Source organism: Homarus americanus, unplaced genomic scaffold (assembly GCF_018991925.1).
Source record: "Homarus americanus isolate GMGI-L3 unplaced genomic scaffold, GMGI_Hamer_2.0 scaffold11022, whole genome shotgun sequence".
Taxonomy (NCBI): Eukaryota; Metazoa; Arthropoda; class Malacostraca; order Decapoda; family Nephropidae; genus Homarus; species Homarus americanus.
The window spans coordinates 315,266-340,673 of NW_024737068.1; the positions used below are offsets into that span (position 1 = coordinate 315,266).

At 39.9% G+C, this 25,408-nt stretch overlaps 2 protein-coding genes across 4 annotated transcripts; both read left to right on the plus strand.

Moving 5' to 3' along the window:
- Positions 1 to 6,646: 6,646 nt before the first annotated feature.
- LOC121872870 lies at positions 6,647 to 17,559 on the plus strand. 3 transcript variants are annotated; one of them, XM_042375931.1, is made up of 4 exons: positions 6,647 to 6,915; positions 14,039 to 14,354; positions 14,745 to 17,277; positions 17,377 to 17,559. In XM_042375931.1, exons 1-3 carry the CDS (start codon positions 6,824 to 6,826, stop codon positions 16,359 to 16,361), a joined length of 2,025 nt encoding a protein of 674 aa, XP_042231865.1. In that variant the 5' UTR covers positions 6,647 to 6,823; the 3' UTR covers positions 16,362 to 17,277; positions 17,377 to 17,559. The 3 variants fall into 3 exon arrangements, with proteins under 3 accessions (XP_042231865.1, XP_042231866.1, XP_042231867.1); XM_042375932.1 differs by having other exon boundaries at positions 14,042 to 14,354; XM_042375933.1 differs by lacking the exon at positions 6,647 to 6,915 and having other exon boundaries at positions 14,096 to 14,301.
- Positions 17,429 to 20,594, plus strand: LOC121872871 (39S ribosomal protein L48, mitochondrial-like). The gene is made up of 7 exons (XM_042375934.1): positions 17,429 to 17,560; positions 17,606 to 17,691; positions 18,200 to 18,292; positions 18,397 to 18,530; positions 18,959 to 19,061; positions 19,549 to 19,659; positions 20,428 to 20,594. The coding sequence occupies exons 2-7, from the start codon at positions 17,674 to 17,676 to the stop codon at positions 20,503 to 20,505; spliced, it is 537 nt and encodes a 178-aa protein (XP_042231868.1). The 5' UTR covers positions 17,429 to 17,560; positions 17,606 to 17,673; the 3' UTR covers positions 20,506 to 20,594.
- Positions 20,595 to 25,408: the final 4,814 nt, after the last annotated feature.

A 25,408-nucleotide genomic window follows, 5' to 3' on the forward strand; every position in this document is an offset into this window, starting at 1 on the left:
AGGATGTCTTTGAAGAGTCCAAGTGGTGTAAAATTAAATTAAAGGGAGGGGACTTACTTATCGTCGGGTGTATCTACAGATCCCCGAACTGTGGCCCACTAAATCAAAGGAACTTAAGAACCTTAATAAACAATGCGGCGATGCTCAACCCCAGCCACCTCCTTATCATGGGGGACTTTAACTATGGCGACATCGACTGGAGAAACGAGTCAACCCCGAATGACTTGAATAATCCTGCTACTCTTTTTGTAGAAACTCTGAGAGATAATTTTCTGTTCCAACATGTGAGAGACCCGACACATTACAGAGGGGAACAAACACCCAAGCCACTTGACCTCATCATAACAAACGAGGAGGGTATGGTGGCCAAACTGGAACACCTTGCCCCAGTTGGCACCAGTCACCATACAGTGTTGTCATTCAGATTTAACTGTTACCTAGTTCAAGATAAGGCCAGGCCAAGGTGCAAATATTACAAGGGAAATTACAATGGGATGAGGGAAGAGATGAGGGGTATCAACTGGCCTGACTTATTAAGGTACAAGAACGCAGACACTACGCTGAATATCATAACTAGTAAAATGACCCATTTGATCGATAAATATATACCCAAGACCAAACCCAGTGCTTCTAGGAATACGAGGGGATCCCTACACATGAACCATGCGGCGGTCGACAAAATTAAGAAGAAAACCCAGAAATTCAAGACGTGGGTTGGGTCAAACGATGAGCAAGACAGGAGGATGTATGCAAGAGCCAGAAACCAAGCAAAGATAGAGTGTAGGAGGGCTGAAAAGGAGTTCCAAAGGCTGGTTGCACGCGAGGTCAAGTCAAACCCAAAGGCGTTTTACCGCTATGCAAAGTCGAAATTGAAAACGCGAGTAGGAGTATCAGACCTGAGGCTTGAAGATGGTAGTTACGCAGATTCTGACCAGGATAAAGCTGAGGCATTGAACAGCTTCTTTTCCTCAGTGTTCACAAGAGAGGATGCAACTAACCTTCCTGCGTTTGAGGACAGACGGTTCGACACAGCACTGACCCACATTGTGTTCACAGAAGAGGGTATTAGAAATAAACTGTCCAGGCTAAAGGTCCATAAGAGTCCTGGACCTGACATGGTGCATCCTAGAGTGCTAAGGGAGCTGTGCAACGAGCTTGCAGAGCCCCTGAAGATTCTGTTTTGTAAATGCCTGGATGAACAAATGGTCCCCAGTGAATGGAAAGTGGCTTATGTGAGTCCTATCTTCAAGAAGGGCGATAGGCACTCCACGAACAACTATAGACCGGTGAGCCTGACCAGCATAATATGTAAAGTACTTGAGAGTATTATCAGAGATGCAGCGATGGAACATCTACTACGAAACAACCTTGTAAAAGATTGCCAACACGGTTTTATGCCGGGGCGCTCTTGCTTGACACAATTGCTCAAGGTATTGGATATTTGGACCCATATTCTAGAACGGGGTGGTAATATCGACAATATTTACCTAGATTTTGCCAAGGCTTTCGACAGTGTACCCCACGAAAGGCTGAAAATCAAACTGGAAGGGTACGGAATTCGGGGAAATGTCCTAGCGTGGATAGAAGACTTTCTACATGACCGCAAGCAATGTGTGGTGATTAATGGCACGAAATCGTCATCTGTACCTGTAACAAGTGGGGTACCGCAGGGTAGTGTATTGGGCCCGCTGTTGTTTGTTTGTTTCATAAATGATATGCCTGACGTTGTACACTCCTCCATACAAATGTTTGCCGATGACGCCAAGTTATTTCGGGAAATTAAGAACCAAGCGGACTGTGAAGAGCTGCAGAAGGACCTCTGTGGGCTCCAGGAATGGTCGAAGGAATGGCTGCTGAGATTCAATGTCACGAAGTGTAAGAGGATGCACCTGGGGCGTACCAACGGTAAGGAGGCGTACCATATGTCCCAACGGGATGAAGAAAATGTACTAGTTGAGACTGTGTGTGAGAAGGACCTAGGTGTGTATGTTGACAATGAGCTGAAGTTCTCGGGCCATTGTGAGAAGAAGGTAAATCAGGCAAATAAATTATTGGGTCTTATAAGAAGGTCGTTCAGATATCTAGACGGTCCGTCCCTCGTGACGATCTTCAGGAGTGAAGTGCTTCCCCATCTGGAGTACTGTCACCCCATCTGGTCCCCGAGATATGCTAGGGACTGTCAGTTGGTTGAAAATGTTCAAAGGAGGGCCACCAAGCTGGTGCCTGCACTTCGGCATCTCAGCTACCCTGCGAGATTGGAGCGCCTGAACTTGCCTAGCTTATACTACAGACGGGCAAGGGGGGACCTAGTTGAGGTTTATAAGCATCTCAGGGGGCACTACTCAGTTGAGTGTCCTTACTTGGAGCTGGCGGACGCTCGCCCCACAAGGGGTCACAGCTCAAGATTGAAGAAGCCGCAAGTCCGGAAAACCGTGAGGGCAAACTTTTTCGGAGTGAGGGTTGTAAACTCTTGGAACAATCTACCAGAAAGTGTTGTGACGGCACCGAGTGTGAGCTCTTTCAAGAGAAGACTTGACCAACACTGGAGCGGGTTCAGGTACATTCAGGAGCCGGTGCATGCCCAGTATTTGCCAACAGTGCGTGACAGAGACGTGACCGATCGCCCGGGCGGCTAGCGAGCCGACCTTTTGGTGAAGAATATAAAGGAAAAGAGTCGTGACCGATCGCCCAAGCGGCTAACAAGCCGATCAGTGGCGAAGAGGATAAAAGTAAAAAAAAAGTGAACAAATATTACGTACCCCACACTATACCCAACAGGTGTGTGTGTATATACCCCCAGAAGGTCGCCCTTAATATTTTTCCTAGTTACCGTTACGGAAGACACATCATGTGAGAACCAAAAGAATTCAAAGTGAAAATTAAAGATTGGAAACTGTAGGCCGAAACAGAGAGGAGCACGGGAGTCGGGACTTCTCCCAACACAGGTCAGTGTCCTTTATCATGCTTTATTCAGCCCTAAAAAGACTTATCTAGCAGTTTTTACATCTTAAAACCTTGCCTGATGTTATAAAGTGAAGTCATAGTGTACTAGTGTGTGGTGACGAAAGCCCCTCAGGCATTATTCTCAGTGATGCCTCGACTTCTCCCAACACAGGACGACGCGTTCTGAGCGCCTACCGTGCGTCAGCAATGACCACACCACAGTGGTCATGCACCTCCACTGTGGACCTGTAGATACGCTACATATCACCACCCAGGATAGAAGAAAATCACTGTGTACTTGAGAAGTTTCGCTGTCGCTACGTGGAACGACTTCCTAATACCAGGCGTGGAACCAGTACTGGTATGATTACCTGGGAAGTATCCCATCTGCTCATCAAGAGAAGTGTAATGAAAATAATAGTTGTTCTTCTGATGAAGACCAACTCTTTTTGTAATGTAACAGGTGATGTTATACTCTAACAGGTGGTGCAGTCTGACGTGTTTGGTGTTATAAGTTAGAAGGAATGACCGAGGTAAGGAGGTCAATGATTGTTATGAGGAATGAGTATGTTAATGACACGCAATTAATGTAAGACGTCTGTTGTTGAGCAGTGTAACTAGAAGCATAGTTGTTCTTCTGAGGAAGGCCAACTCTTCTGGTATTTTGACGGAATGCAATATGTTTTAAAAGGAATAAATTAGTTAAGACAGTTATGGTTTCACCCTTCTTTCCCCTTATCGATCTGGTCAATGAAAAACCTAACCCAATGCCTAGTCCACTCTGCCCGCTACCTAACGAGCTACATACTGCCCAGAGGGGATCTGGTGGCAGCAACCCTTAGGAATTAAGAATAGAGTTAAGTTATCCCCTTAGACTTAGTGACTCCAGAATCTGGCAGTATAATAAATATCCGTGTACCGAAGGACTATACTCGTACTTGAGGATTAAAAGTGCGCTGCGTGAGATTGACACTCGTCTCACAGGTGGTAAACTAAGCAGGGTTTTTTTTTTACCGTAATACGAAGATAATAAATTTACGAAAACACGCCCATTGTGGCTGCCATGTTCATTTCTAGTATTATATTTATTTTTCGTAAGTATTTCTTATTTTATTGTACAGTGTCATGTGAAATATTAACAAAAGCGATATAATGGAAGTTACTCAGACCACTGAAAATGAACAATATAATCCTCAGACGTCTCCCGCACATATTTACTTTAGTTAATTATTTACGTCCAGAGACGGTAGACTCATCAGAAGACACGCGGTCTATCACAACGGAAGAAGTCAAGAGAATTATTACACTATTTAGTTAGCAAATAGACTTTCCAGAAATGGCGGCAATCTAGATGGATTAAATGGTCAAAAAACATTGGGAAAAATATTACTTAAGAAAATCGAGCTAAAACTGGCTCGATTTCTGTATGGTGGCTATCATAGACGCCATATTGAATATCTCGAAATGCATAAGGATGCTAGTTGGACACCATTCAGATTCTGATCGATTGTTCGCAACTTCCCCTGACAGAATCAACAGTAACCTGGCCCGGGTGTATTTTTGCAAAGCAAGCAAGAAATCCCACTTGGCGTCAGGACTATATATAAAAGGCATTTATCACCACCACTGTTTATACAAGGGAGTAAGATATGGTGTCGTCATAAAGTCAGCGAAACAACAAGGTCTAACTCTGTGTTAGTTCTGAACTTCTGAGTGACCATTGGTTACACCCTGACGGCCTCCATATATTTGTGGCTACGTCTGCCATGTGACATACAAAGGAAATCAGTTCTGTGTACATAATAAGTAACGCATGGTTGAATTTATTTATAGTATCAGTTCTAATTCACATATCTGAAATTTAGTAATTATTATGTTATTATTTTCTCAATTTCATTTAGTATTTAAGGTCACGATAACTGACAAAGTACAATACAAATAAGGTTTCACTATGTTCTTCGATTTGATAATTACAGCATTGATATGGTAACACTGTGACGTACAAGGTGGGCGTGTGTACTATGCAACTGATAAAAGTTTGTTTTATTTACCGAAATAATTTTGCCGTAAATGTTACAATAAGATTCAATATATATATATATATATATATATATATATATATATATATATATATATATATATATATATATATATATATATATATATATATATATGCTGATAACCACAAGGAAAGAAGAAAACACGAAGTTCCCAAGCGCTTTCGTGTAATTCACATCTTCAGGGGTGAGTACAGACTAGAGAGAGTAATACAAATCAAGGTGTATATATACAGAGGAGGGTGAGACCAGGTCCACAATGGTCAGGTATTAGGTAATGACCCTACTAATCTTTAAATAGCACACAACGGTTGGTGGTCAGGTCAGATGGTCAAGTGACCCGGCCTTCTCACCTGATCACAAATGTTCTTAATTACAAAATTGTCCAGCTTGTACATGCCGTTACTCAAATTCATGTTGAATGCTTCGGTATGTTTAATAAGACTAGATTCTATGATGTTCCTACTGTCAATTGACTTACAACACCGAAGCATTCAACATGAATTTGAAACGCATGTACAAGCTGGACAATTTTGTAATTAAGAAGATTTATCAGGTGAAAAATAGGGTTTACTTGCATATATATATATATATATATATATATATATATATATATATATATATATATATATATATATATATATATATATATATATATATATATATTAGGTCGCCCACATAACGACGACGAAAAATTATTGGGTTAGCCTAGCAACTTTTGAATGTATTACTGTAATAATTATTTTTTATCTACAATCATGTGTAAGACTTGAAGGTAAATATTCTATTTAGTTGAACTTCTCTCCCTCAAATTAACAACCCTGTTTCATTTAAATTAAGAAGTATTTAAGTAACCGTACAACACGTACATTATTAGTATTTATTAGCCTTAATTACAATATTCACTCGAATGTAGTGCTACTGTAGGGTTACGTGATATTATGTTGTCTAGCACTCAGGATGGATGGATGGAAACTCTAGGTAGTGGTTTTCTTATATAAAATATATTATATACAAGACAGTCTGGTGCTGGAGATGCCATGTGGTGAGAAGCTTGCTCAAGAGACACGTTCAGTGAGTAGCGTGCTTGAGGAGGTATCTACATCCACCACTCTTCCCTCGCCACACTACACCATACCTCCGGGTCTCGCCACACTACACTACACTATACCTCCCTTACAACACTACACCACACCTCCGAGTCTCATCACACCTTCATTACATCTCCCTTACCACCCAATACCACACTACACCTTTACTACACCTCCCTCACCACCCAAAACACACTACACCTCCCTCAATATACCCCCTCTCACCCCTCACCACACCTCACCCACTATATGAAGCAAGAAAAAAAACACTTCACCTTATTGAACTTAATTTTGTTAAAAATTTCAAAAAGATGTTCAGATACAGTACAAAAAAGTTTCATTGCGATAGGTTACAAAATATACCAACACTATATTCTGTATCACGGTCATCCCTGATAGGAAAATAAGCACTGATATTAACTGCTAAAACTAACAGCAGCAGGAGCAACACACCACTGCATCTTATAATTAGAGAACAATATAGGTGAGAGCGAGGCCAGGTGTGGGTGTAAGTGCATCCTGCGGGGTGAGTGTGGCCCGTTACTGACACATACAACCCCTACACTAACGAGAACCTACACGTACACAGACCAACACCATATGCTACACTTGCTACACCCTACACCATGGTAATGACCAAGTGTATTTAGATCATGTAAGGTAGTAGTTGATACAAGAAGAGGGGCGTAACCCACAAACACATCTCTCCCACACGCTGGAGTTGAGTTGGTTATGATCGTCAGTGTGGCAACAGACGCCGTGCAGAATGGACGTGCAACGCAATTCAACCCCGTCTTAGCACAAGTGGAAGCCTTGAATTCACTGTACGTATACACTTTATTATCGAAGCACTTGTTCCATCGTGTATTATTTTTAATTTAACGCTGAAAGTGATTAATTCTCGTAAATGTTACCAGATAAATGCTCAGCTTACTCCTATTTATGCCTTCGGTTTGAAATTTAATGTTTTCGTTGCTCAGGAGTGATGAAATTACTGTTAAATTGTTATGTGTGTGGAGAGGGTAGTGACAGCTGATGGGGAAGTGGGGAGGGAGGGTAACAGCTGATGAGTGTGAAGGAGGGGGGGGTATAACAGCAGGTGACTCCTCAATGAAAGAAGAAAGCGTCACACACGCAGGATAAGGCCGCTCCCCTGGCCCACCTCTCACCTTCACCCTTACCCTCTCACACTCACTCTTATCACTCACCCTCACCTGGAGTGTGACTCTAGAGCTAACAGAACCTCATCTGAACACAAGTTCACCACGTTGTCTCCAATACTCTCCTGGGTGGTCACATCACGCTGGACAATAACCCGCCAACAGTGTTAATATGGACTGAAGGTTACCACCCTGTGTGGGTGTGTGTGCAAGAATTCGGGTGGGTTGGATAAGATACAGGCACTACATCCCTAACCCACGTAAATATTTGAACATGGGATCAGTGTTGAGGTTCAGTTTTTCATCCTTTTTTTTTGCGGGGGCCCACTCACTATAAACGACTTCTTTACACACACACACACACCTGACACGACTCCCTAATTAAGCGATATCCTGTGCATGTATGGTGTGTCGCCACCCCGAGACGACATCCACACGAGTATCGGTTAAGTCATTAAGTCAGTGTTACCTAACCTAGCATAATGTGTCACGCTTCTTTTATAAACAGTACATGGTGTGTCAAATAATTCAAGCTTAAAAATTGCATCACCGATGAAGCTATTGCTTATTACTTTTTAGCCAAATATTTAATGACCTGTGCACTGACTGTGTATTACATGTAGAACCAGTGTGAACTTGTACAATGCAGTGCGGCAATTTTACTGAATGTCTACCTATGACTCACATGCATCCTGTTCATACTAGCTCACACAGTCATCCATATTCACCCATACACACATACACACATACATACCCAGTAGACATGACAGTGATGAATGAGTGTTGGTACCAGCTGGGGGGACTAGCGACTACAGTCTTTTATTGTTCCCTCACACTCCTGCCGCCGCTAACTAATAAAACCTTAAACTGAAGATGCCACATTTTTTCTCTTCCTTGTGCTCACTTTCTCCTTATTATCGTGTTGCTACTACCTCCCTTTATCTGGCTCTATCCATGACTCACAGCTAGTTAGACAGTAGCAAATCATCCATCTTTTCTCTACAAAAATCTTGAAGAAGAACGCGCGGGGGTTGATCAGCTGACCCGTTTTTGTGACCAGCTGATACTCGGTGTGAAGGCCACAGGCAGGACGCAGGACCGGATTTTCTAATTCGTTAGCTGAAATTTCTCCTACGATGGAGATATGGGGATGTATCTAACTAACTTAGCTATGATATAAAAATAGCAATCAAAATGTTAACGAAATTATAGTAGGCAAATTACTAGAATCAATCATTTCAAACTCTATTCGAAACCACCTGGAGAAGCACAAGTTGATCAATGAATCCCAACATGGCTTCACAAGCGGGCGTTCATGTCTAACATTCTTTTCATCAGTTTTCGAATCGGTGGACGAGGGGCACAATTATGATGTGGTATATCTCGACTTTAGCAAAGCCTTCGACAGAGTCCCCCACGAAAGACTAATTAGAAAGGTAGAAGCGCATGGCATCAAAGGTAATATCCTTAAATGGATTAGGGCGTGGTTACAGGACAGGAAACAGCGAGTGAGCATAAACGGCACTAAATCGCATTGGAGCAACGTCACTAGTGGAGTTCCCCAGGGCTCAGTACTTGGACAATTATTATTTATTATATACATAAACGACATAGATATCGGCATAGACAGCAACATAAGTAAATTTGCTGATGACACTAAAATAGGACGTGTAATTAAATCTGACGAGGACTCTGCAAAACTACAGGAAGATCTAAAAAAAAATTTTGAATGGTCGGAAAAATGGCAGATGAAATTCAATGTGGACAAATGTAAAGTACTCAGTATAGGAGATGTAAACAGGGAAACCGGTTACCAGATGAACAACGATGCCATTGTGGAATCCGACTGCGAGAGAGATTTAGGAGTAATGATAAGTAGGAATCTTAAGCCAAGTAAACAATGTGTTTTTGCTCGTAACAAGGCTAATAAAGTACTTGGGTTCATACAAAGGAGTGTTAGTTACAAGACTAGCGAGGTCATCTTAAAATTATATCTAGCGCTTGTGAGACCTCACCTGGATTACGCAGTTCAGTTCTGGTCACTATTACAGAATGGATATAGAATCCTTGGAAAGAATCCAGAGGAGAATGACAAGACTAATCCCGGGCATCAGGAACCTTGAGTACAGAGACAGGTTAAAGCATCTTAATTTGCACTCCCTCGAGAGACGTAGAGTGAGGGGCGCCATGATAGAGGTGTATAAATGGAAGTCAGGGCTAAACAAATGGGACATTACAAAGGTACTCAAACTATCCAACCAGGAGCGAACTCGTAACAATGGTTTTAAATTAGACAAATTTAGATTTCGGCGTGAAATAGGTAAACACTGGTTTGGAAACAGAGTCGTGGATGAATGGAACAAGTTACCAAATATTATCATTAACTCGAATACGCTGGATAGCTTCAAACATAGGTTGGATGCTTATATGACCAATAGGGGTTGGGTATAAACGGGACTGCCCAGTATGGGTCAATAGGCCCGCTGCAGTTTCCTCCATTCTTATGTTCTTATGTTCCTCTTCCGTTTGGATGCTAGACGTTAACCTTTAAAGAGAGAGAGGTGGGTCCACAAGGGCGCGGCATTTACCAAGAGCTGTACTGTAGGCGTAACAATTACAGACTTTACTTGTACCACTTCTTAAACGTGAATTAATTATTATACTCCAACGACGTCACTAGTGTAGGCATTTATTGGTGTATCTTTGTCATAATTTTGGGTATACGGATAAATATCTTAAAGTTTGACGCTTCTGATAGACCTTTGCAACGGCTGGTTCATGCTGAGCTCCCGTAACTCTCATTAACGGGCTGCACGACTCTTAATTACCTCATGTATGCTGACCTCTCACTGGTTAAACAACTTTCCAGCAGCGTTCAGAAGATGGATATTCATTGTAATTGGAGTAAAAAGGCGCCAAAGTGATTAATTTAAGGTAAAGTACAAAAGCATTAAAATTTCGCCAAAACTTCACCCTACGTATAATAGATCGATTCAGTTTAAATGCTTTCTTATACCTTCATTTGTATACATACCTGTATAATTTTCATCACAAAATCACGCGTATTATTTTTTAAATCTGGACTCAGGGCGTTGGTGTTTGTGAGATAATATTTATGGATAAAAAAAATAAACCCACTTACTATTTTTCTCCTTACGTCATCTCTCACTCTCCCTGAGTGAGGTGGAGAGGATGTGAGTATGAACACTAGGTGGACTGGTCACTCACTGGATGTAAACAAAACCAGGAAAACCATCAAGCGAGTGCCTGCGTGTTGTTCAAGTCCTTGTCTTTGTTTATGCTTTTTGTTTATATCAGTCTTTTGTCAGTATAAACACACAACATACCAACACAAGTACATGAAATTTAAACATCATATTTTATAAAAGTGATCAGTGTTATATAAATGCGTACAGTATAAAGTATGAGTGGGCCTATAGCGATTTTCCGTGACCCAAGTTCCTTTTTAATATATATTTCGAGACAATACTGAATCCTTTGTTTCTGTATATTACTTCAGGTCCAAGTACAGTATATCCATCGAGATGACCCTCTGCAGCGTTACGCATTAACCCATAACTTTACATCCCGTCATGACTTCAAATAGCCTACCGTTAACTTTGTTGCTTTATTCCGTCTTATGATTCATGTACGTCTTTTTCAGTTCTTCATCTCCTTTAAACAATTTTCAGTGCGTGGAGTTATCTCCGTCATTTCATTAGCAAAAGTAGAGATTCAACTCCTGTCATTGACAGTTAACACTCAATACTCACTGATGACAGAGAGATCTACCCCTTTTAATTGCTGTTGACTAATGTATGAACTAACTTTTACTACACGCTTAAAGATTTAGTTGTTAAAGCACAGTAAATATTTTAAAAACAATAACTGGCAACAATGAACATGATGAAACCTTATTAAACTGGTTCTCTGTTGTTACACAGCGACTGTGACGAGAGGCTCCTGCCTCCTGCAGTCTGCCATGGCAACACTGTACAAGGTGTACATACATACAGTACACACCACGTTATTCTGGCATTATAAGTCAGATAGAGTTACAAATAAAGTGCATACCTCTATGTGCACACAATATTATATACAAAAACATACACACATAGTCACACACAAATATACACTTGTTATCGCTTATCAGTCACACATTTCAAAGCTTTGGAAAATGTCACTGGCAAATTTTGAGAACTATTAAGCTTATTTACCTGACATCCACTGTAATCCCTGTGCGTAAATCTTAACTATGCTGTGAAACTCATGGAGGGAAGATGTCCATGCAACAAGATGGAGGCGGAGCTGGCGGGAGATTGTCCAGTGACGTCAAGATGGTATTACGGTGCTTGAACAACTACTAAGGTATTTAAACGCGTAACAAGATCAGTAATTACACTTGTCCATCAAGAATTAAACATTATGAGAGACACCGCCGCAGTTGTGAAATAAGTGGAGTAGGAATTACCAAAGTAAATGAAGTACAGTACAGTACCACCAAAGAGGAAAACCTCCCACAATGGAATACCAGATTACTCCGTTGATAAACAGTCGTCGGTAACAATGGTGCGATTAAACTACCTGAACCAGATTGATGATACTTATCCAACCAATGTTAACAACGATATTTGTCTGTCATAGTTATTTGAATTATCAGATAAAAAAAAAATGCAACATTTTTCAGTTCAGTTGATCGTGAACAATAGGACTTGGATTGTAGTGGATATCTCCCCTACAACCGCCGTTTGTCGCTGAATAGCCGACCCTCTTCGAATTCCTCAGAGTACGCCTTGTGGTCTAGGTCGGCAACCAGCGCCACCTAACATAGCGGAGGTCAACTATCAAGCCACGCCTACCCACGCTATATAAGACCTCACGTGGCCATGACCTACTTCTTTCGGCTACCGACAGCCACCAGCAAACAACACCTCCTCTGCTCCTGCCTGGTGGCCCTCGCTCTCGCCGGCGACTATGGCGCTCCATAAGCTCTGAGCACGCTCCCCAACCAGCTCTCTCTTTCTTCTACCTACAGCCAGTGACTCAGTCAACCCACGCTGCCACTCCCCAGCACCAAGCTGCATTGTACATCCAATACAATATGTATACAGAGAGTACATTGTGAGTTTCCTTTCTCCAACCCATCCTGAGTGTGAACAAATATATCATAACCCCCACAGGATCACCTGAAGAATCTCCACTCCAGCTTATGTCTCCTAAATATAAACCACCTTAACGTAACGAGTATCTATTTTAACCTAAATTCATCTCATATAGTTTTAGGGTGGTTAATTTTCAGGTAAAATAAGCTGGGGTGGAGATTCTTCAGGTGACCCTACTGTGCGAGCAGTAAGTAAGGAGATTTGTTTAACTCCTATGTGCCTAGCTTGTCAGTATCATGGTTTTTCGTCGTAGTGGTCTAAGTGTGGATTATATTATATAATGATTATAATATATTGTGCTTCTTATATTTCTTACCGTAAAGTTCGATACCTTCACACTGGTTACTTACAGGAGATTATGATGTATCTACGTAGAAATTCACTCCACCACCCGACATTCCATGATTTATACTTGATAAATGATGATTTAATGAGTTCCATTAATTTCCAACATCCATCTAAGTTATTGGTTATACTTTGTCATAACCAATCAGTCATTACCTTTAGTAATAATAAGATAGGATCACAGATACGGGCAGATAATTGCACTTACATTTATTTGTCAATCTTCCATACAATGATTTACAATTTGCATGGATATACGAGTCACTTACATTTACGCTGTAATAAAATTAATCTTCTAAAAGAGGGAATTTTCAACTTGGGGACACATGTGATTACTCTACTGTGGTATGACTTAACAGAGCCTTAATCTCTTCAAGTGATACATATACTGCCAGCCTGGATTGCTCTTGTTGCAGAGCCTTAATTCTTCAAGTGATACATATACTGCCAGCCTGGATTGCTCTTGTTGCAACCAGGCTTCCGCACAAGAACTTCTTTCCACGGGGAATAACAACAAAAAGGTACTCTTGGGTTACCACACATAGTCTCGCGTCACTGACAGTCACTGTAGACAGTTGTCGCGGCAAGGAGAACTGGTAAGCGTGATTTGATTAACCACATAGGTGCAATAGGCCAGCCTGGATTGCTTTTGTCGCAACCAGGCTTCCACACGTGATAACAAACCTAGGTTAACACACTTGATCTCGTGTCGACGACGGTCCACAGGACAGGGTGGCGTTGGAGGACTGTGTGGTGTCCCGTTCCCTTCAGGAGGAAGAAGGTGGACGTCTTAACTAACCCATGGCCTAGGGGATACTACTTAAAATGTGGTTTTTGGGGGCGTGAGGCGATGAACAGCACAACACTGTCTCACTGGCTTCCCCCTATAGGCTGGCTAACATACCACTAATGGAAAATATATGTGGCAGTCATGGCTCGCCGGGTGCCTCGTCACTAGTAAAAAAAACTTTGGAGTGGTTGCGTGGGTAAGCCTAACGCAACCCATGACAACCAGTTTAATGTTATTATTGTCAAAAGAATAATAAAGGTGCCTCTTCCAGTTGGCAACAGCACTCGCCTCCTGTCATGTGAATGGTTACCAGACTTTAAAGTTAAGGAGGCAAGGGTGGTCGAGTGCAGTGTTTACGGAGGGCTTGGTATAGTTTCTTGCATGTGTACTGATACGGTCAGACCCACTCACTTTTTCACTCAAAATTCGTACAGCCAATAGTTATTCTTGCCATTGGTAAAATTACTAAATTAAATAAGGCTTTTTTCAGAAGTAATGTGTTGACCAGAGTTGAGGGTGACGTGTACACCATGGCGTGGCGCGCGCCCCTGGACCTACAGGCATGGGCGGCACGGGCAGCAGTAGTCCCCCTGGTGGCTCACACCGAGAACAGAATTCGACTCAATCTGGACATAGTCCCAGCCGAAGTGTTGATCGCCAGAGCCACGGCAGGGCTCCTCCTACACGACGACGATGACACGGACGAGGAGGACGCGAGCGAGGTGTGGAGGAGGCAGGAGGGTCGCCGACAAGGTGCGTCTTACCAGGAGGTCGACATAATGGACTACGCTCTGCTGGAAGTGAAGGCGAGAGCTCTGCCTCGTGTTGTTGGTGCAGCCACTGTCTATATTACTGTACACACTGTACTTCTGTTGTTGTAGCCACTTTACTGAACATACACTCGACTTCACGTCTAAATCACATTTATCGCTAAACAATGTGATCATGAATAACAAAACAAATACCACATTATCTGCTTGGACAAAAATGAGATAGTATCAGTTTGTCGGAATTGTTGAGATAATTTTGTTTTATTCAGTCCGCTAGCATATTTATTATTTGTTTGTAACACACACACACACACACACACACACACATGTGATCATGTAACAGCAAGGCACAGGATCACGAAGAACAAGAAGCAAGTAATCAATAAAGTAATTATTTTTTTATTATTTTATTTATTTTTTTTATAGGCGACACTATCGTCAGTGCGGGCGTGGTGGGGGACAGTCCCAGGGTTGCAGGCTGGCCCTGGACACCGTCTGAGAGCTGCCCTGGACACCCACACTGAGGTTCATCCACGACACGACCAAGATTACCCGAGACACCTCACTGGCCTCCTCCTCAAGCTTGTTCTTCTTGACAATGTGTTCATCGACCGAGACTACGGCGACAAGGACAGACGGTGTGTGGTGCCTTTTGCCTGGGAGCGGTGGGTGGCACAGCTAATATCTAGACTGGGACCCTTTCCTCACCTGCAGGAGTTGAAGGTCTACGGTGGGATGTACCCCAGCATCCTTGCCTCCATACTGTGGGGAGCACCTCACCTCACCTCACTCTTCATCTCTCACATCAACATCACCGACAATATCATCATGGCAGTGAGCAGGTCGTGTCCTATGCTCGAGAAGCTTTACTTGCTCCATAGTTTTCCTTGGCAGGTAATATCAATGAAAGCCTTTTGTGCTGCATTTTTTGAAGGAGCGTCAAAAAGAGAACTTCTTAAAGCAATCAGGACTGGCCAGACAAGTAATATAAGCGTGACTTTTACATCATTGAAGGAAATAGAACTTGCCTACGGTGAAATTGAAGTGGCAAAAGAATTCCACAAATTATTGTTGACTTATTATCCTAATTTATCAAAAGTGAGTTCTGACTGGAAGACGAATCTTTTTGAAGATGGTTACTCTGGCCATGGTTACGACGTGTTGTTACCTGTCGTGTCCAAGGGCAACCATCTGTCTTTATTAAGTGTATTCCTAGACGGGGAGACCGTGTACAGCTTGGATCTGGAGAGGCTCCACCAGCTGGCGTGGTGTTGCCCCCTAGTGAAGGCTCTCACCCTGGACTGTGCCGTTCATGGTACGCCAAGAGTGTGTGAGGCTGCTGGCAGGCAGCTGGCTGAGCTTACAGGAGAATGGTCACACTTGTCGGAGTTGCATGTGAACTTGAGCATTGAGGACCACCTCACTCACGCCATACTGATGCCCACACTCCGTGCTCATGGTTATCTCCTCAGGTCCCTTACTATTGAGGCAAATTCTCCAAGCCAGAGACTCCACGCAGCCACGCTATACCTGTTCCTGCAACTGTGTCCCAACCTCACCAAACTTGGCCTCCGAGTGTGGAACAGGTACATGTTTGAAGCTCCTCTTGAAACTGAGGAGAACATTGAAATGCCCAAGTGTGGAAGCCTTGAGGAAATAAGCCTGCATGAGGATGGTCCTGGTGATAATGATGAGCCACCGGCTGAGGCGGGGCACCTGGCACGGTGGCTGGCACTCTTGCAGGCCCTAATAGCTGCCACGCCAAAGCTTTTCACCCTCAGCGTGAGTGTGTGTCATGGTCTGGCACTATTGCTAGATAAACTTACTTGTGATGCACAAGTTCTCCACTTGCATGTTAAAGATGGCTATGAATGGCAACCAACGGCAGACCAAGTGTGTCAACTGGTGAGTCGTCTGCCACACCTTCAGCACTTGTATTTAGAGGAAGTGTCAGGACGTATATTCTGGCGTGTGTGGCGGCGGTGTCAGCACACGGGCCTCACACTCCACTGGGGCAACCTGCAAGGCTGGCCCAGAACTTAACGATATTCACCGCTTGTGAAATAACGATCTAATAAATGTGTTATATTTTTCTAATGTCTCTTTATTAAAATTAAATTTAATATACTTAGAAATTAATTTTATTAACCAAACTACCTATTGTGCATGTATTAAGTGAGCTGATCCATAATTTATGATGAGGAAGCAGCTTGTATACTGCATACCATGAACCATAACGATGCCCACTTGTAGCTGTATTCTTACACACGCACTTAATACATTAATGCATACAAAGGACCTTTATCATAAACACCTCAAGTGTTTACTTAATACCAACACAAAAGATTAACTACATCATTACTACTTCTTTACAACGAACGCTAGTACAGTATTACATCTTCACTACAGCAATAAATACGACATGTTTACTACAACACGCACTTCCTACCATATACTGCACAGCATATGAAGGAAGTGATAACATTACATGATAGGCATGTGTTCAAACGCGTGTAATGTCGTCCAGTAAGTCCTTAGTATTTTATTTTAAAAGGCTTTATTATTATAAGACCAAAGTCAGTCGACGAAGATAATAATTGGTGATCATTCTGTTAACCCACGAAAACAACAGCAAAATCAAGTAAATAAACTAGTAGGATATACTATAAACGGGTCATAATATCCAGAAAAAGTTTATAAACACTTCTGAGAACATTACTGCAGTCTAATGTTCATACCTGCAACTGGCGGAATGTGGCCACAGTCTCGGGTTAAAGAAGCCGCAAGTCCAGAAAATTGTCAGGGCGTTCGATTTTGGAGTGAAAATTGTAAATTTTTAAAATAATCTGCCAGAGAGTGGTGTGGCGACACAGCGGATGGGCTTATTCAAGAGTCAAGACTAACACTGCTGACTGGCGCGGGCGCAGTTAACGGACCGATCAGTGGTGAAAAGCTTAAAGTAAATTATTTTATACATATGAGATTATACATTATTATAGATGTATTATAATTTTAATTTGCTAATTATCATAAATATAACTTCATACTGATATTTTAGATACAGCATTTCTGAATCCTAAAGAGGGAATCCGACTGAATACAGCAGGTGAGCCAGAAGGTAAACAACAGCTGATCAGTCACCCCACCGCCGAACAACAGCTGATCAGTCACCCCACCGCCGAACAACAGCTGATCAGTCGCCCCACCGCCGAACAACAGCTGATCAGTCACCCCACCGCCGGCTGATCAGTCACCCCACCGCCGAACAACAGCTGATCAGTCACTGATCAGTGTGGTGTATCGGTGGTCTGACACTATAAAGTCAAGAGGAGGTGTACTCTTAGGGTCGATTATCATGTATTCACTTTCACGGGTAAGACATGGAATTTTAATGCTGTACTGAGAATTAGAAGAAAGATTGTTTTTTGTCTCGAATATTACAATGAAGTTTCCGATTTCTTCGTGGTGGATAAATATACAATGACCTGCCACCATTATCAGCTGACCAGAGACAAATAATTCATTGTAACGGAGACTCTTCACTGTGTGGTGATTACAACCTAAGACGCTAATAGTGTAGATAAATTGTACTATGGAAGAATTGTTAAGAGTAAAGTAGATTTGGTTAGGTTACATTAGCATAGATTAGGCTTGGTAAGGTTCATATAGATTAAGTTAGGTTTAGTTGGAGTTGATTTGGCAAGGTTAGATTAAGTTTGGTTAGCTTAACCTAGTTCAACTTAGGTTTGGTTAAATATCACAGATTTTTTTTTATATCATATGTTATATAGCTAGTGCACAAATAAGGAGAGAATGATAGTAAAATAATTAATGTAAAATATATTTGAATTCTTATTAATTACAGTATTAAACTTTCACAGGTAGCAGCACGATGTCTAGCTACAGCACAGCGGTCACTCTCCTCCTCCATTCAGACATGTGGCAGGATCGAGACGGAACCTCCTTATTTAGATGTAAGTTGAACCTTAGATTATTATAAACTGATATTTACTTAATTGTAGGTTTCTATTGTTCAGCCAGTAAACAAACCTGCATAATAAATATTTTCTCTTCATAGGCAGGGGGGCCAGATGTACCGGATTATTCTCTAGTCAATGTACAAATGAAGGGCTACGACTTCACTGTGTTGGAACATTATGCCAGATGGGTCCACAAAACAGCCCTCAACATGGGCTTTGATGTTGAAGACAGGTTAGTTATATGTATGACTAAAATCACTCATTGCGTACGAGAAAAGAAAATGTGGATTTCTCTAACAGTGAGAAATTTGTTATCTAAAAAAAATACATGTGAACCCCAAAAGTATATATAAAAGAACTGTAATATGAATATGGAAGTACATTAAGGTAAGAATAAGAAATAGCTATGTTGGGGGGATAATTTAAACAATACCTTTATATAACTGTCAAGGTGCTGGCTATGTTCATCCACAACATGTACAGTGCAGTAATGCTCTTGGTGATAATTTTTAACTTGGTGTGTAGTGTAGCTTGCGGAAGGTCATCCTCAAAAGTTCGCAAGGAAAAAGACTAAAGGTTAAGTTCTAGCTGACAGTGTATCCTCAAATACAAATTTATTTTCTTATGATAATTTTTATTAGATATAGTTTCTCCCACCAGCTGGGCAACTCCCTGTAAGAAGCTCCTCATTCAGAACTACAGACCCAACACTTCCAAAGTGGAAGCTGAATACAATTTCAACATTTATGAACGAACTGTACAGGTGAGTTGTGTTCTCAATATTGTTGATATTTTATAGTACTGTATATGGGTCCATGGGTGCCCTGTGAGGCATACCACCACTAGGCATCTCGCACAAAGACCGTAATGTAGTCCAGCTGCTGAGTACCTCATGCTCCCCAACCAGTGGTAGGCCTCCCCTCAGGTATTTAAGTCACTCATTTCACTCTCTTGCCTATAAAATGGGAGTTTATGCTTCAATTTTCCAATATTTATATTAGTTGTTGTTTCTATGAAGGAAAGGGAGATGGTGATGGAAGAGCAGCAAGTACCTCATGATATATTGCAGTATATTCAAGAAATTACAACAATTAGAGTACAGGTATAGAAATAGGCAAAGACAGATGAAATGTCTTAAAAATACTAGATGTAGAAAAAATGGTCATGCTAATGTAAGTGGGACATATAACTTAATGTAAAGATTCTGTTATTTTTGACACAAGTTAAGATTTTTATATCACATTTAACAGCTGGCTGACTTACCTTCCACCATGGCTCCTCTCTTTATTGAAGTGGTCCAGGCAGGACTACCCCAGGGTGTAGAAATTAATGTTCATGAACACATGCCAGAATACACAGAGGTATGTCTACAACACACGTTAACTTGTATTGTTTTACCAATCTCTTCCTTGTAGAATGACATATAATATTCCTAAGGGTACTGTTCTTTGTCCTTGTATATTGGGGTCTCTTGTGTTGGGTAAAATCGTCTGGCACAAGCCAAATAAAATACATGTATTAAAAGTGGCATCCTGTAGTGAAGAGGTTAAGCTGCTAGTTGACAAAATGGTTTGAGGAAACTATTGTATTAATAATCTTGTTTTTTTACAGATTATAAGACTGATGCAGTGTACAGCAGGGCTCTTCTATGTTATATCTCAGGGTGGTCAGGACCCCTACAATTGTCTGACTGTTACATAATATTGAATCATGTTAAATCGTTCATTGTATTCCAATAAGAAACATTGCGGACAAGACTGCAACCGCAAAATATACAATACAGGACGCCAAAAAAATTTTTTAAGCCACCACTTTTTCTCACTTCAACACTAATTCCATTATTTCAAATCACTTTGTAATAATTTAAAACTTACATAGTCTGAACAACTGCTTCCTGGGCTGCAGTTGTTCAGACTCAAGGTTTCTGATGGAACAATAGAACTTGGGGTGTAGTGAATCAGTGCTAGCAGATAATACACCAGTGCTGCCATCTATTGAGGGCAGGAAACTTTAGGTTTTCATTGGCTAATCAGTTGTCTTTGTTTAATATTAAACTGTAAAATACATATCTAATGGAACAAATCAATTATGGTTTTATATAAAAAAATTGTGATGTTTGTTTTCCGCAGGTGCGATACATCCCAGACCTGGAGCTGAGGGACCTTTATAAACAACTGTATGACCTTGGTGGACCCAGTAAAAAATAAGACAATACTTTTAATGGTTTCCTTGTACAAATGTTTTAATAATTTCTGAATAGAACATTGACAGTAGTAAATAAATATTGACTAGATTACCCATCATTTTCATTTTTATCCAGAATTTTGGTAAAAGACGGACTGTTCCTTTGATAGCATTTGTTGATTGCTAACACATAGGCTGCATCACTTCAGTCATATTTCTATGTGATGCATTATGGAATTTAGCATATGTGAGAAGTGAGGAGCTATTGATGACCATTCTCCCTTACACAAACATAATTTCAGTATAAAAGTTATTAATCATTATTGCCTATACCATAACAGTACAGTACTGTAGAATTAAACATAGCCTCTTATTTCTATATACCATAAGAGCTGACCATGAAGAGTAAAGAGTATTCACAGAATTTATAGTTGTTTTTTATGCAGTTTATTATGAATTATTTTAAAATGAGACAATGATCAAGATGGCTTGTAAGAGTTCAGTTACCCAGCCGAGAGTAAGGTTAGAGTACAGTACCTTTGTGTTGTACATTATTTCATGTTCAGAATGATATTATTTTTCAATAGATATACAGTATTAATGTACAGATCCGTGGTACATTTAATCAGTTGTTCTTCACAGAGTATATTGAATAATCCTTTTTCTTATCTAATTTTATCCCTAACTTTTATCTCTTGCCCTGAGGGATATATATATGGAAAACAATTTACTTTTATAAATAAGTTAATGCTGCCTGTTAAAATGGTCCCAGTTATAATATTCTCTACCTTACAAAAGTAACATTTCATTTGTTACATCTCCATAACAGCCAAGTTAATATTCAACTCTCAAATGATCCTTGATACAAGTGTCAACTTTCAGTATTATATCAAAAATAACACATGGAATTATCTATTGTATTGTGGAGATAATAATACAGTATACTGAAAAATGGTTTAGTTGAGCATAAATGAATAAACAAGCAAATTATAGTTGATCCAGACAATGATATAACCAGCCATGAGGATGATCTAGTCTTATGTGTCACCCACATGGCCTCTCAGTGTCCACATGACTCAAGTTATTTACACACTGTTATATCTATACAGTACATACACCCACTGAGTCACTAATACATACTTGATAAGTACAGTACATATCAAACTATTCTACAGCATGGAAATTACTGCCATGTACCCTGTAGTACTGAATAAAGTATAATTATATACAGTACTGCTATACAATGCAATTTTAATGATTTAGTACCACTGTACAGTACATTACAACTGCAAATATGATTACAGTACTGTAGTTTGCAACAAATTTATACATTTATAAATACAGTACAGTACAATTAAGTAAAATAAATTGCATTATGTTTGATTATACAAAGCTGAAATTAATACAGTATCTTCATTCTACTTTCATAAGTTTTAATGAATCCATCTAGATATCATGTTACAAGAAAAAATATATAAGTATGTAATCACCATTTTACTAATACCGTATCATGTTATATGAAAAAAATATCATAGGCATGCAAACACCATTTTACCAACAGAATTTCTCACACAGACCTATATAAGAATACAACTGAGCAAACATTACCATAGTCTGTAGGTGGTTAATAAGATTATTTACAGTTGACCATTGGAAAATAAACAAGGCATAGTCTGTTAGTAAGGATCCTGTATGATATTCCTTACAGAGATATATATCGGTACATATATAGAAGATATTTCAAAACAATTGGTCAATGCAGGATTAAAAAAAATATCAAATACTGTACCACTGTAGCACCAGTTCTTTGATCACCAAAAAAAGGTTAAAATCACAAAGGTTATTTCATTTAGTTTATAATATCTAATTACTGTATAACTAAAGGTAAACAATGATTAAAGTATTAATAACTGTACAAGATGCTACACACACTGAATCTTCCAACGTTCAGTAATATCTGATGGATGAAGCAAGTCAGCTGATCACCTGCCTCAGTGGTGGTTCCTCCCTCACACATAAGAGATTCAAGAAAGCTACCAGATTGTTTTTGTAGCCATAGACAATGTTTCTATTCTTTTTCTCTTTTTTTTTGGGGGGGGGGTCAATTCAGCAAACTAACATGTTGTGCTCCATAAAACTAAATAAAAAAAATAATCACATTCTAAGCTTAATTTAATTCAAACAACTGAACAACACTATGTAGTGTTAAAACATGGTATGGAATCCCTGAGTTCAATGTGTAACTATTTTTTTTAAATGTATGTTGGTAAATGTTCCTCTATTTTTGAGGAACTTTACAATGACAAAGACCAAACATAGAAAACAATTAGAAGATGATGACAACACAGGAAACAAACTACAGGTCTAATAACAAAAGCTATTAAAAAAAAGCCTGCAACAAATTGAATACACCAAAATAAGTACAGTCCATGAACACTGGAACATCAAAATCAATATATTAGATAATCAAAACACCTCATATATGTGGATGATTAATCTCATTCTCAAATGTTTTACTATACTGGTACATTTCCATTAATCATTGACCAGATAATGTGAGCCCCTCACAAATCAAGAATATGAACACTTTAGCAATTCCAATCATGAACTGAAAATCATGTCAGTAATCCAAAACTGGACAGGTGAATCATGAACTATCTTGAATACCATCAACCTTGCCCACAGGAGGTGAGAGTTAACAGTAACTGAGATTATGTGTAAAACAATACAGTAATAAGGAGACCAAGTCAAGTAAAGATGTACACTCAGTACCATCATGGTCAGCTCAGTTAGCTACATGTGACAATTAAGTCAACATCACCAGGTAGCAGTCTGTGGATTGGCTTCCAAAGAGAACGGTGTTCATAAAATAGTGTTGGGAAGATGACATTAAAAAAAATAATGCACAATTGGGATTGTTGTAGATCATATACACAGATAAAACAATATCTACTGTTTCAAAACTCCAGTTGATGGAAATTACACATTTTTATCCATATTCACTAGTATAGTGAACAGTTCACTAAAACAGACATTAACACAAGTTCTATGAGATTCTTGATTACCAAAGTTACACTGTACTGTATACAACAAATCCTTCATTTCTATAGCATAGTACAGTACGTGGTAGATGTCGAATTTGTGGAAATTAAAGCAAATTATTTACAGGAAAAAAGGCACTAAAGGCCCATAGTTTCTGACCTCAAGCCCATTAAATTAAACAATGAAAATTCTTAGCTACTCCTGGTATGCCATTAGATTACACATTACATAAAAATAGGTTTGATTATAAAATAATTATAATATAACAGTCACTAAAAACCATAATTATCATTGACCCAATCCAGGGCGGTTGCAACCCTAGCTTTTAACTCATCTACAATTTTCACCTTCTCGTTGATAGGGCAGGCACTGAACGTCCTCTGCCATACCTAAGGTAAACAGTATGCATTTTGAGGAGTTTAGAAGCCAGAGCAGCAAGTAAAAGAACAGAGCGGGATCACAAAATAATATTAGGAGCTATGGTGTGTACATCTACTCAGTACAGAACTTTGAAGTTTTACCTGGGAAACATGTACAGTCAGGGTGCAAGGCCCAATAGGTGTAGCCATTTACTGCTTGATTTTGAAAAACAGTGAGCCATTGTTTTAATGCAGAGATGCATCCTTAGTGAGGTCATGTAAATGTAAAATCATGCAAATTTTAATCCAACAGATATTAGGAAAACGAACATTAGGTTCCAGGCATCATTAAACAAACTATTCAGTAAATATTTACCTCTTATATGTTGTATTACTCCCATTACATGGCATCAATTGTATACAAAATTCATTAAACATAACAGGCCATTTAATGTATTTTATTGTCTGTTCTGTACAGTAGTGTACTGTATTGTATAATAATACATGTAAATGATATAAGACAAGTAAAATATAGTTACATGGATATTTTCATCAAACTGCACTCTAGTACAGTATACCTGAGGGAAGATGATGCCTGTTACACATCTACCACCAAGCAATTAACCCATCACAGCTGCCTAAGGCCTCTGGGCCACCACACACCTCTACTGCCGAGTCTGACATTACACTTCATCACTTTACCACATAATACAGCAGCAGCTGCATTGTACAGCACTCTACATTATTTAGCATAGATTAGATCATAATTAGCAGAGGAGAGACGGTGTCTGCCACCCACCACACAACCAGTGAGACATCACCACACAGGACCTTGGCCTTCCATTCTATTCACATCTCTCAATTTTTCCCAAAAAAAAGTTTTTATGTATTTTATAATTTGCATTTTTTCTCACTACAGTTGGCATGTCCAGTAAACTAATTAATTAATGGTGGTGCCGGGAGATAAATGATGAACACAGTCACACAAACAGAAGAAAGATAATGACATCTACAGTGGAGGTGTTATATATGCCAAGAGAAACTTGGAAACTGGCTCTCATTAAATCTATTACTTTCTCTTTTTTTTTTTTTACTTCAGGGGCAAAAATGTCCATAAATTATATATTCTAATATACCCACCACCCAGCAAGATAATTTGTGGTGAAGAGAACTTTCTGGGAAAATTAAATTGCATGTATTCTATTCTATTTATTCTTTTACCCACAACTCCCAGCATCATCCATAGTACAACAACAACTGAGGACTACAGGTATATGAAAAATTATGGCTAATATTTCATGAAGGTACAGTATAGTATATATAAAAAAAATAAAATTAGAGAATGCCAAAAATTAAGGGTTTACAGTATGTCCTCGTTTAACGTTGCCCCCGACAACACCCTTTCGTTATAACATCGCTACTCTTTAGATACCCATGATTCGGTCAACGTCCCGTCAATTCGGTATAACGTCGTCACGGACTACTTTGTACGACCCATCACCCTCTCTCACCCAGTCAGAGCGGG

Excerpts from the sequence above, each read along its gene's own strand:
- LOC121872870 (XM_042375931.1), top strand. The coding sequence starts at position 6,824 with ATGATCGTCAGTGTGGCAACAGACGCCGTGCAGAATGGACGTGCAACG. Across the intron at positions 6,916-14,038 it reads GTGGAAGCCTTGAATTCACT|AAGTAATGTGTTGACCAGAG; the intron begins GTACGTATACAC and ends GGCTTTTTTCAG. Across the intron at positions 14,355-14,744 it reads ACGCTCTGCTGGAAGTGAAG|GCGACACTATCGTCAGTGCG; the intron begins GCGAGAGCTCTG and ends TTTTTTTTATAG.
- LOC121872871 (XM_042375934.1), top strand. Across the intron at positions 18,531-18,958 it reads GGCTTTGATGTTGAAGACAG|CTGGGCAACTCCCTGTAAGA; the intron begins GTTAGTTATATG and ends TTCTCCCACCAG. Across the intron at positions 19,062-19,548 it reads TTTATGAACGAACTGTACAG|CTGGCTGACTTACCTTCCAC; the intron begins GTGAGTTGTGTT and ends CACATTTAACAG.